Source organism: Mytilus edulis, chromosome 3 (assembly GCF_963676685.1).
Source record: "Mytilus edulis chromosome 3, xbMytEdul2.2, whole genome shotgun sequence".
Classification (NCBI taxonomy): domain Eukaryota; kingdom Metazoa; phylum Mollusca; class Bivalvia; order Mytilida; family Mytilidae; genus Mytilus; species Mytilus edulis.
In genome coordinates, this window is record NC_092346.1 from 22,578,218 (window position 1) to 22,592,330 (window position 14,113).

Sequence of the window (14,113 nt, forward strand, 5' to 3'; positions counted from 1 at the left end):
GTGTTTAAATTTCATTGATTTCTATTTACTTATACTAAAGTTATTGTGCGAAAACCAAGAATAATCCTTATTTGGGCCCTTTTTTGGCCCCTAATTCCTAAAATGTTGGGACCAAAACTCCCAAAATCAATCCCATCCTTCCTTTTGGGGTCATAAACCTTGTGTTAAAATTTCATTGATTTCTATTCACTTTTACTAAAGTGAGAGTGCGAAAACTAAAAGTATTCGGACGACGACGACGCCAACGTGATAGCAATATACGACCAAAAAATTTAAATTTTTGCGGTCGTATAAAAATAATTGTCCTCCCTAAGGAGGTATAATAGTTGTGGCTCTTGCGATCTAAACACCATGATTTGGAGAACGCTCTGATTGGCTTATTTATTTTTCATTTTTGTTATCTATCATACGATTGGTTGTACTTGTGCATGTTTCAAACCGGAAGTCTTATCTATGACTAAAAGTCAGTCTGGTGACGGAATCAATATCCAGACTCCTTTTTTGTCGTTTTTCTCCAAAAATAACTCAATCTGAATAATCATACAAAATGGATGACAAATGCGACTATGCATGTTACCTATAGAACACAGAGGCATGATGATTAATCTATTGTGGAAGGAAGAGAAGCGACACACAAAATGAGGTCTTCTTGTTTAATAGTATAGATTCAAGATAATAACCAAAAGTTGCTAAATTTCCTTAAAATTACCAATTCATGGGCAGCAACCCAACAACGGGTTGTCCAATTCATCTGAAAAATTCAGGGGAGATAGACGATTCATTATTACCAAATGTCAGATTTGCTCTAAATGCTTTAGTTTTTGGGATATAAGCCAAAAACTGCATTTGACCCTTATGTTCTATTTTCAGCCATGGCAGCAATGTTTGTTGGTGGATCAAAATTTTGGATACAATTTAACTAGAGGCTCTCAAGAGCCTGTGTCGCTCACCTTGGTCTATGTGCATATTAAACAATGGACACAGATAAATTCATGACAAAATTGTGTTTTAGTGATAGTGATGTGCTTGTAGATCTTTCTTTACTGAACATTCTTGTTGCTACAATTATCTCTATCTATAAAGAACTTGGCACAGTAATTACAGTTCAAAATATTTTCCAAAAATTTACAAAAATTAACCAAAATTTATGAAAATTCTTAACAATTGACCATAAAAGGCAATAACTCCTTAAAGGGGCACTAGCTGTCAAATTCATTGTAACCGATTTGACTCAAATTCTCATATTTGGTTTATAACAATGTAAAACATTTATCCAAACTATCAAAAGTCTAAAATAAACAGTTCACAGAGCATTGGGTAGATAATACATAGGTTCGTTTCGTGTGTATTTTAGTTCAGACGCCATCTAATTAACTATCGATTTGACCTCAGATGACCATATAAGCGATGTAAACAAAAATAAAGATACGAACAGATTAAACCAACACGTGCAATTGCATTTTTATAGGTCTGTTCGATTTTATTTTATAGATTAAAAATAGATGTTTCTCATTGTTTTTAACCATATAAGAATGATTTAATGTGCATCGAATTAGTAATCAAATGATTTACTGTAGTTTCACTTTCATTGTTGACATTCTTTTTCTTTAAATAACCAGTACACGTACAATGCATGCGTTGTCAATCTCTAGCTAGGGGTTAACTTGAAGTTCACATGAATACCGGTTAGAATGATGATGACGTTTTCACTTGCAAGTGAATCAGTCAAAAACTATGTTTAATCGCTTATTTCAAGAAAATTAAAGGAAATTGATTGCTAAAAGCAAATTATTATTTCATTTATATTCCAATTTGATTAATGATTGATCTAAAAAAAAATCATACTTTATCTTTTTATATATATCGTAGCTAGTGCCCCTTAAAGGGGTCAATTGACAATTTCGGTCATGTAGACTTATTTGTCTGAAAATTTCAAGGCAGATATATCTTGACCTAATAAATAATTTTACCTGAGTCAGATTTGCTCTAAATGCTTTGGGTTCAGAGTTATAAGTCAAAATCTACATTTTACCCCCTTGTTCTATTTGCAGCCATGGCGGCCTTCTTGGTTGGTTAGCTGGGTCACGCCACAAATTTTTTAAACTAGATAACCCAGTGATGATTGTGGCCAAGTTTAGTTAAATTTGGCCTAGTAGTTTCAGGAGAAGATCTTTGTAAAAGATTACAAAATTTTATGAAAAATTGGTAAAAAATGACTATAAAGGGCAATAACTCCTTAAAGGGTCAACTAACCATTTTGGTCATGTTGACTTATTTGTAGATCTTACTTTGCTGAACATTATTGCTGTTAACAGTTTATCTCTATCTATAAAAGTATTCAAGATAATAACCAAAATCGACAAAATTTCTTTAAAAAAACTTCATTAGACCAATCCAAAAACGATAAGTAGACTGACTAATCAAGTACTGATCTTCGGAAGGGGGCAGTCCTGTCTGCGTATTCATTTCTCCGTTTCACCAACTTTTGACAAATCAAGTACTGGGTATCACAAGGGGACAGTCCTGTCTGTGTATTCATTTCACGAACTTTAATCTTTCTCTTTACAGATAAATAAAATATAAATAATATGAAACATGGAAAAATTGAAAGAATATCCCATATTCCAATTCAATATTATTGAGGAATGGTAGAACCTTTAACACAGATTTTGTCTTTACTTATTCAGGACTACGGAATTTCGTTTCTTTATATTCTGGGTTTCGGAATCGGACACCCACAACCCCTAACCCCTAAATTTATAGATTCTGGAGCTAAAATACCACCAACTATTTCCAGAAATAATTTGAAATTACGGACCTACATGTAAACGTCAAAAACTCCATTCCAATTCCCCTGTACCCATATCATATATACTTACTCTATAGATAGAATCATATACATGTATCTTATCTCATTCTATCCCTAGTTTGTCTACTCTTTGTTAGCATTAAAGAGAGTTTAATATTTTGTAACTGAGACTGTATGATGGTGCTTACAGGAAAGCTTAATTCCCTTTTGCCAATAAAACTGTTACTACCGATGCTGCTACCGAATTGCTGATGGAGAAGGAATTGGAAGAAGACATTGATCATTGTGTTAATAATAACTAGAGGCTCTAAAGAGCCTGTGTCGCTCACCTTGGTCTATGTGAATATTTAACAATGGACTCAGATGGATTCATGACAAAATTGTGTTTTGGTGATGGTGATGTATTTGTAGATCTTACTTTACTAAACATTCTTGCTGCTTACAATTAACTTTACTAAACATTCTTGCTGCTTACAATTATCTCTATCTATAACAGTACTTTCTGTGGAAAATGTTATTGAAAATCTTCAAATTTTAAGAAAATTGTTAAAAATTGACTATGAAGGGCAATAACTCCTTAGGGGTCAATTTGACTATTTTGGTCATATTGACTTATTTTTAGTTCTTACTTTGCTGAACATTATTGCTGTTTACAGTTTATCTCTATCTATAATAATATTCAAGATAATAACCAAAAACAGCAAAATTTCCTTAAAATTACCATTTCAGGGGCAGCAACCCAACAACCCATTATCTGATTCATCTGAAAATTCCAGGGCGGATAGATCATGACCTGATCAACAATTTTACTTCCCGTCAGATTTGCTCTAAATGCTTTGGTTTTTGAGTGATAAGCCAAAAACTGCATTTTACCCCTATGTTCTATTTTTAGCCATGGCGGCCATCTTGGTTGGTCGGCCAGTTCACCTGACACAATTTTTTAACTAGATACCCTAATAATGATTGTGGCCAAGTTTGGTAAAAATTGACCCAGTAGTTTCAGAGGAGAAGATTTTTGTAAAAGCTAACGACGACGACGACAGACGACGGACGCCAAGTGATGAGAAAAGCTCACTTGAGCTAAAAATGACATATTAATCTTATCTTGATGAAAACCCATATCCCTTGTTAGTGTATTGACATGCACTCAGACCTCTTTTGTAATGGAAAATTTAAGAGTTCCAATATTCCAGACCAAAGTGACAGTGGTCTGCAAAAAATAATAAGGGATGTATTATTGGTTCAACCACTTCCAGTTTGAGATACATTTCAGGTTTCAGAAGGCAAAAGGAAAATGCATTTTGCCAAATCAGAAGTATGCATGGGAATTTGGTTGAAGGACTTGATGTATTTTAAGGGAATGTTTCATTACACTGAGATCTACATGCATAGCAATATAACTATTTTACTCAGGATGTTGTTGAAATATTCACCTCACTCATTATGTTGATAATTTTATGGATAAATAGTTCCAACAAGATGCTAAGCAGCCAATAAACAATCACTACTATATATGAAAATAGCTGCATCAAAGATATTTAATATTTTTCAAGGTGATTTTTTTTTAATATATACACATATTTTAATTTTATTCCATACAGTATATTAGCCTAACTAACACAATTCCTTTTGCTAAACTTTATCCGCTTTGCTTCCTTGATATATACACATGTGTGAATTTAGATAAAAAATCATGCAGTGAAACATGTGAAAGCTTATTTGATGAAAACTAAAATTATACTAGACCAAAACAACCAAAAAGCTGGGTATGGTATAGACTAGACTACAGACACAAATACATCAAATTATATGCATAAGAGCATGTTTCCTCCCTTTTCTTAGAAGTTTCCCAGTTTTAACATGTACATAAATTTCTTAATTGCACAATTTGAAAAAAAATTATACCGCTCGCTCCTCTTGTAGAGCACCCGCCTCATTAAAACTCATTTTCAAGAATTTTTTACAATCAAAAAAATTTCGCTCGCCCCATATTTTTTGGAGTTTTTGTCCAAAGAACTATAAATCAAATTGATGTGGCCTAAGTTGAAATCTTTTAGATTTGTTCTTTTACATACAAATTCACATTAGTTATCTGCATTCCTCAGCAAATTTGATTGAAAATCTGGACCTTAGGTTCTCTGTTATTTACAATCTGAGATGGAATAAGACACCCATACTATCCTAAACCTCAGATTATCTCAATTAAATGTATAATGTGCATACCTTGCATGAATATGTTGGACCAATTCCTTTCTTTGTGGTTCCAATGCTGAAAAAGAAAAAAAAAAATCAAATTTCCAAGTTTTTCATGTCCTTTAAACACAATTTAATTGAATTTAAGTTTAATTTGAAATATGTAATTTTTTATACTTCCTTTCATCCTGATCAGATCTTTGAAAAAATTAGTCATATGAAACTTCAAATTAAAAAAAATGGTGCATGTGTTTTATAACTAAATGTCTAGGTTTTATTTTAAAACTTATGTACATATGCTTTTAAAAAAAAACCCAAGAATGTGTCCATAGTACATGGATGCCCCATTCCCATTATCATTTTCTATGTTCAGTGGACCGTGAAATTGGGATAAAAAATATAATTTGGCATTTAAATTAGAAAGATCATAACCTAAGGAACATGTACGTGTGTACAGTTTCAAGTTGATTGGACTTCAACTAAATCAAAAACTACCTTGAGCAAAAACTTTAACCTGAAACTTGCACTATCATTTTCTATGTTCAGTGGACCGTGAAATTGGGGTCAAAAGTCTAATTTGGCAATTAAATTAGAAAGATCATATCATAGGGAACATGTGTACTAAGTTTGAAGTTGATTGAACTTCAACTTCATCATAAACTACCTTGACCAAAAACTTTAACTTGAACGAACGAACGAACGATCGGACGGATGAAAGGATGGACAGACGCACAGACCAGAAAACATAATGCCCCTCTACTATCGTAAGTGGGGCATAAAAATCCAAATTTAGAACCAGATGCTCCACAGGCCGCAGCTTTATACAACCGCAGAGGGCAGTTGGGGCAAGTATGGACACAACATTCAAGCTTGATACAGCTCTGAATTTGGATTGTGATTAAATAGTTGACACAGCAAAGGTTTCTGGCACAGAGTGAATGTGGTCTAATGAACTTAAAAAATATTTTTTTGCTTTTGAGCAATACACTATGCTGTTGAATATAAATCCCCTCAAAAAAATATTAGAAGAAAATTTTCTGATATATGAGAAAAATTTTACCCCCACCCCTCCCCATTTTTTTTCACCTCCCCCAATTCCTTATTCCAAAAATAATGTCAATTCAAATTTCGAATTCAGTTGGCAACAATAACTACTCATTTAAATAAATCATGAAGTATTAAAATATAAAAGAACTTACAGTCATGGTTAAAATTAATATTAATTAACAATAACTTCTAAAAATAAATTTACAGCTACACATCTCAAGACAATTATCACATCCTTTAACATAATTTTCAAGCAGTGTAAGGGAGGTAATCAAGTAATCAAACATGTATATAACATAAATAAAATTGAGAATGGAAATGGGGAATGTGTCAAAGAGACAACAACCCGAACAAATAAAAAACAACAGCAGAGGGTCACCAACAGGTCTTCAATGTAGCGAGAAATTCCCGCACCCGGAGGTGTCCTTCAGCTGGCCCCATAACAAATATATACTAGTCCAGTGATAATGAACGCCATACTAATTTGCAAATTGTACACAAGAAACTAAAATTAAAATAATACAAGACTAACAAAGGCAAGAGGCTCCTGACTTGGGACAGGCGCAAAAATGCAGCGGGGTTAAACATGTTTGTGAGATCTCAACCCTCCCCCTATACCTCTAACCAATGTAGAAAAGTAAAGGCATAACAATATGCACATTAAAATTCAGTTCAAGAGAAGTCCGAGTTCAGGGATATGACAGTATTCTTAAAATTTTAAATGGAATTGGATAACCTCCATTACACTGCTTTTAAATTGTCTAAATTGTCCTTTAATCAGAAAAACCCTTTGTTTCCCCCTTTTTGCCCCTAATTGCTTAATGATTTGATCCCCTATAACCATCCCTTTGTAGTATAGAAACTTGTGGTATTATAATTTCAGAGATTTATACACTCAAACACAAGTTATTGACTGAAAACTACAAAAATGTTTATATGGGCTCATTTTTTGGCCCCTCACTTATTGAAACCCCCCTTGGAATTAGAACCCCAAAACTCAATTCCAGCCTTTCCTTAAAGTAACAAACTTTGTAGTATAATGTCAGAGAGATCCATACACTTAAACACAAGTTATTGTCTGTAAACTAGAAAAATGCTTCTTTTTGGCCCTTTTTTGGCCCCTTATTCCTAAATGTTCAGGGATATAAACCCCAAACTGGCACCAAGCCTTCCCTTCATTATATGGAATCTTGTGGTACAATGTCAGAGAGATCCATTCAGTTAAACATAAGTTATTGTCCCGAAACCTCAAAAATGCTTATTTTTGGCCCCTTTTTGGCCCTTAATTCCTAGACTGTTTGCATATAGGTTTACAGGAAGTTGATGAGTGATGTATTATAAAACTCATTATATGTAATGCATGCTATATGAAACTGGATTCTCAATTTCAAAAAGCCCTGATCTGTTCAAAATAACAAATAAATGGTGACTGTGTGACTGTCCATGGGACAAACTTACACATATTGGCCTCTTCCAGATTCCTGTATTCCATCAACTATCTGATGTATATCAAATACTGAAATAAGAAAAGAAAAACTTACTGATTACAATATAAAAGCAGGAAACAGATAAATACTTTTTGATGCAAAAACTAGAGGCTGTAAAGATCTTGTGCCCCTAACCTGATATTTTTATTCACAATTGATGCATATCAATGAAACTGTTATACTCTTCCTTTAGTTTCGGAGATATAAGCCAAAAAGTTCTATTTTACCCCTACTTTCTTAGCCATGTCTGCCATGTTGGTTGGCAGGCAGGGTCATCAAATAGATACCCTTATGATAATCAGATTGTAGCCAAGTTTGGTTAAATTTGTCTCAGTTGTTTTAGAGGTGAAGACTTTTGTAAAAGATTACAAAAAATGTACGAAAATATGTTAATAAACTGTTATCACAGAGGTATGTCTTGCTTTTCTTTAAAATTCTGATTATATGCAATTGTTGAGAAATTAAATTTGCTATACTTAACAAATTAATATTCAAAATCAATGACTGAGGTACATGGATAAACCACCTGCATGTAAATGAGATGTGCCAAACAAAGATAACACTCAAGCTGATTTATAGTTTATGATGTCAAATAACCATCTGTGTCAAAAAGCAATATGTAGCGCCGTAGGCTGTATCGAAGTGCAATCTTAATTCATGGTCACCGATTAGACTCAAATTCTCATGTTTGATTTATAACAATGTAAAACATTTATCCAAACTATCAAAAGTCTAAAATAAACAGTTTAAAGAGCATGGGGTAGATGATATATAGGTTCGTTTCCTGTGTATTTTAGTCCAGACACCATCTAATTAACTATCGATTTGACCTCAAAATCAGCGATGTTAACATAAATAAAGATATGAATAGATTAAACCAACACGTGCAATTGGATTTTTATAGGTCTGTTTGATTTGATTTAATAGATCAAAAATAGATGTTTCTCATTGTTTTTAAACGTAAAAGAATGATTTTATGTGCATCGAATTAGTAATCAAATGATTTACCGTAGTTTCACTTTCATTGTTGACATTCTTTTTCTTTAAATAACCAGTATACGTATAATGCATGCGTTGTCAATCTCTAGCTAGGGGTTAAATTGAAATTCACATGAATACGGATTTAAAGAGGTAGACTCATTTACTTGCAAGTGAATAACTAATTATCAATGTTTCTTAGCGTAATTTGACAAAATTGAATCTTTTTGGCTGCAAAAAGCGAATTGTTATTTCACTATTTCACTTTCATTATTGATTGAACAGAAAAAAATCAAAAATTTAGATTTTTTATATATCTCTTAGCTAGTGCCCCTTTAAGATTACGGTTAGTGTTAGGGTTCATGTTAGTGTTTAGGGTTATCTTGCTCCATAGTCTTGGTCAAGGTGTATACAAATTGCACTCATGTATTAACATACCTAGATGTGCCCTGTCAGATATGATCAGTCTGTTTTTCCAATCTTCTAGTCCTTTTTGAACATTTTTTTCAATTTCTTCAAATAAATCTGGTAAATGAACAACAACACCATTTCCTGCAAAAAATGGAAAATGGATTGTAAAATACAAAATGACATTTGGCCTTACTTTAAAAGCACCAATTATCATAGCCTTTAAGTATCTTCTCTCAAGATATTTGGTGGAATTTTTTTGTGAATTTAGATAAAAGTTGTAAATTTGTAATCCTTAATATCACAATTTAAACACTACATTAAACAGGACTTCCAATCATTTCCAACAAGAAAGCTCTCTCTAAGACATATGTAAGTCTTATAGTATGTAATTAAAGCATCATGGATATTGTTATTCAGCCAATTTTTCAATCTGTTCATGTCCGTTCTTATCTGTTGCATGTCCATTCAGTGTACGTTTTATCTGTCCACGTCCGTTCTGTCAAGTGGAAAGTTTTGAGCATGTATCCGTTTAATCTGTTATCTTTCCATAATCCTTCCGTTCATGTTCGTTTCACATCAATTCATCATCTGCTTTATCAGATATACGTCCGGTAGAAGTCCACCTTACCGGATAGCACACACGAATGACTAACGGATGAAAAAAGTTTTTTGCTGACAAAAATGTTATCCATTGGAAGTTCGTTGATGTACTGACCAAATAAAACGGATGTGTAACGACTGCAGGACATACACAGGATATGCAACATACAAATAATTTGCATATCTGACTTGAAATTTTCAATTGGCATTTATCCGTTTCACATCTGTTCAACACACGTTTTATCCATTATACATCCCATAAAAGTTTGTTGGTGAATTTATCTACCGGAACCACAAACAGATGAATAACAGACATGCAAGTAACGGATACATAATGGAAACTGAACAGACGAGTACTGTAACAAAAAACAGACGCCTACAGGAGGTGAAACTGACACTTCATCTGTTTTATCTAACTGGCACAACGAACAACAACGGTAAAACATACGCTGAACCGCGGACATTAAACTAAAATGAAAGGACGTCTAAAGGATAAGAACAGATGTCTAATGGACATGGACTAAAAAAAAAAATTTGTTCAGCGTCCGTTCGCGCTATCAGTTAAGCCTTTAGGGCATTCGATACAGTTTCAACGGAGTTAACTCTTGGCACAACGTTAATCGTCTGAATTCCCGCTAAATGTCACTATTTGCAGGAAGAAATTGGTGTAATTTCCATAATAAGAAACGTTATGTGGATTTTTCGATGCTCCAATATCTGTTTCTCCCGCATGCTACATTGTAACTTCAACACGTTTAATTTTAGTGCATTTTATCCTAACAGGATAACAGTCTAATAAAATCATAAAAAATAAAACACCATTACTGTTTCTGTGAGATCTTCAACAAAATATTGTATAATTAGCAATCTCAAGATGACTGACCCTTTTGGTGTTACTAATATAATGCATGTCAATTATCATTTTTAATATAAGGAAGGAGCTACCTTAAATTACAGCTTTATACCAAGACTATGTCCAATATATATTGATTGATTGTTGATTGCTTAATGTCCAGTGGCAAATATTTCATGCATGTTCAGGACGTATGTCCTACATGTACATATATATGATATAGTTTTTGTCTAAAATAAAATATTAATTCAGATGAAAAATGTTTATGGAACGAACATTGCACTTCAAAATGCTGGAGGGGGTATGATATTTTTCTAGTCCAAACATCTTGAAAGGGTATTATATTTTTTTTCTTTCACGCGTCGCAAGAAGGCAGCCCGCCAAAGCAAAACATTAATATACCCTTCCTTACTGTCATAATTACAGGGGGTATTTTTTCACAGTTCGCGCTGCATCTCAAAAATGATTTATGTTTATTGCTTAAAACTTGACACACTTCTTAGTTATATGAATCTGAATATCTGTATACTTTTTGATGATGATTTAAATTTTATTTTAGTTATTGAGTTTATGAAAAGAGAGGGGTTACATGTCGCGCCATATCTATATTGATAATTATTACATAAAATTCACATACTTGTTAGTTAAACTATTCATAAGATCTGTACACTTTTTCGTGATGATTCTTTAATTCATTTTTGAGTGACAAAGTGAATTTTTATTGAGCTTCAATTTGGTATCATAAAAACATGTTGCCATGTACAAACTTCCTTTTGAGCAAGAATGAGTCAGGCCATGACACCAAATCGCCTGCACTGTAGCCGTCCCGCTAGACCACACGACCACCTGGGCTTCACAAATAATAAAGCTTTCGGTGGCCTTGTATTACTTTTCCTCGTCAGTTTTTATCTAGTGTCGTACTACAGTACATGATATAGGCATGGAGATGTTATTGTTACAGATCAGCTCAATAATCTATAGTAAAGGATCCTACAAATTAATGTAAGATACAGTCACAGAAAATAATTATATTTATAATTACGTCTGAGTCAGTGACAACTCTACAACAGATTTATCCACCGGATCACCAGCAATGATGGTGATACATGGCTGTGTACATTATGTATATACAACTCGTCTAAACATCAACCCGACAATGTTAGATCTGTAAATTTGTTTCGCAAAATTTTTGTTCTTCCCTAGCCGGGATTCGAACCCATGCTACTGAGATATCGGGACACCAAATCGCCTGCACTGTAGTCGTCCCGCTAGACCACACGACCAATAATAAAGCTTTCAGTGGCCGTGTGTTATATATAGTTATTTACCAATGAAATTACGCATAGGCTAAATATCCAGTCCTCTCGCTTTTAATTCAATTGTTTTTATTATGATATGGTATAGTTTCTCTCTCTGGACAAAAGCATCCTTAAGCATATTGAAGATTCTCCTTTGAAAGGTTTTGTTTTTGTTTTCTGACAAAATAAAAAAGAAGATGTGGTATAATTGCCAATGAGACAACTCTCCACAAGAGACAAACATGACACAGAAATTAACAACTATAGGTCACAGTACGGTCTTCAACAATGAGCAAAGCCCATACCGCATTGTCAACTATAAAAACTGTGAACTTTGAAACTGTTTAGGAGCCTTCAAATTTTATTCAATTGTGATCATTGACCCGAAATATAAAAGTTTAATTTTATGAATAAATGTGAAATTCTAAAAAGTGATTAAACGTGAATAGAGGGATTTGAAGGAATATTATAATGAAACAGCAGCCCACCAAACAAAACAAAACAAAACAAAACAATCAAAGAGCTGAAAGCTCTGTGGAAAAATGACGCCACTGCCTCTAATATTGGGATATTTTTTATGCAAGTCTTGATTTTCACATACATAATGTACAGTAATAAGTTTAACATTGCAACATGTCTCGTAAGCATATAATTGATATTCGTATATGTGTGTGTGAAGTGAAGATGACAACTGACTGTTTTTTTTAATACAAATGAACAGGTGATGAGTCAAGACTACCTGAATGATCTACAGTATCCAATGACTACTGGCTGGGTTATTTTTTGTACAAATAAATAGGTCAAGAATACTGGAATGATCTACAATATCCAATGATTAATATCCAATGACTACTGGCTGTCCTTTTGTACATACTAAATAAAGACTACCTGAATGATCTAAATTATTCTAAGTAATGTGTAATTTTTTCTTGCAATTACATTTTTCGAAATCAAGAATACAGACTACTAGTATCCTTTCAAACCAAATGATTATGAAGAGCCTGCTGTAACAAGCTCTTATGCCCCACTAGTCCTATAACATATGAATTCGCATTCTTAATCAATTTTTAACGTTTTTATACTGATATTTTCATTTATTTTTTTTAATGCGAAGTGTGACACATTGACAGTAATTTTTTTTTTTTATCACAACAGTAATAGAAATAGTAAATCATGCTCCCAAGGTCATATGTTATAGGAATAATTACCCACATACTCATTAAATAAGTTACTAGTGACATAGTTATTCCTGTTACTTGTCAGAAGCAAATTCTATTTCTGTAGATTTACACAATAGCATAATATTGTTATACTTGTTTTATTTCACCTTGAAGATTAGACAAATAGGGATACTCCTTTAATCTTTTATTTCATGTCAGTCAGGTCCCTTTACATGAAACTTGAAACCACTTCTCTGCCATATTGATATTTTATAACAACTCTGCCCTTGACCCATATAATTTGATATTCATTCGTTAACCATATATCATAGTAAGCTAGTTTTTTATTTTACACTAATCCACAATCTTTCATGTAAAATGTCTGTCTCCATTTAAGTTTATGCCATTGAAGCAATGAGTGATTGAACCATCATGGTATTAAACACAATTCCAAGTAATTATGCTGTTATAGTGGGTCACCATATATGTAACTTGGGTGGCATTCCAGTTATTGAAATTTGTGTCAGATTGGATAATGAACTAGACCTTAAGGAATTGATCGCATAATTTAATATGGAGCCATAGTATGTGACCCCTACCCAGCAACAAAAATAAACATGTCAAACAGCAAAATTTATCACCAGAGATTACAAGTCAAGAGAGAATGGATAAGTCTCCAAAATACTTGCCAAACTGGAACTACAAGATCTCAAGACAAGGACAAACAAGGCGTTGAAGCCAAAGTTAGTATGTATGTAAAAAGTAGTTGAGGGACTGATTTACGCTATTGAACCAGACAAATTTCTCAAAAAAGCATGTCCCAAGAGAACCATACATGTAACTGCCGAGAATTTCAAAGAATACCACGCAACAATTATTGTGGAAAACAATGGAAAAGCAAGTAAAGAATAACTCTAACTGTGAGTGTTTTGACATTCCACCAAGAAAAACACCTTACAATATTCAAACTCATCCTTTGTAAGACAGTGATCGCACCGAATCAGCTAGACGACACTGTTGTGCACGCATCAAACGCAGAGAATCTCAAATCTGTTCTCCCGCCCCGCCAATAAATCGGCGGCGCTCTCTTAAACCATTGTATTAAAACCAGCATCGATATCTACAATTTATTCACATGTCATATAGATACAGTCTGTTACAGACTCTACTGTTGTAACTTTGTACACAGAGATTGAGTCGGATTTCCGGTACTTTGATCTGTCTTACAACCAGTAGAAAGTGGACCAACACGGACACATTATATTTTCTTATAAAAA

The 14,113-nt window shown here is 33.4% G+C and overlaps 1 protein-coding gene across 1 annotated transcript in view; it reads right to left on the minus strand.

Moving 5' to 3' along the window:
* The window catches only part of LOC139514222 (adenylosuccinate synthetase isozyme 1-like), a 118,525-nt gene that overhangs the window by 86,213 nt on the left and 18,199 nt on the right, over positions 1–14,113 (minus strand). Inside the window, exons 3-5 of the mRNA XM_071303073.1 lie at positions 8,953–9,066; positions 7,508–7,565; positions 5,033–5,078 (exon numbers count right to left, since the gene is read on the minus strand). Coding sequence (XP_071159174.1) covers positions 5,033–5,078; positions 7,508–7,565; positions 8,953–9,066 — 218 coding nt within the window. The remainder of the gene's footprint in view (positions 1–5,032; positions 5,079–7,507; positions 7,566–8,952; positions 9,067–14,113) is intronic.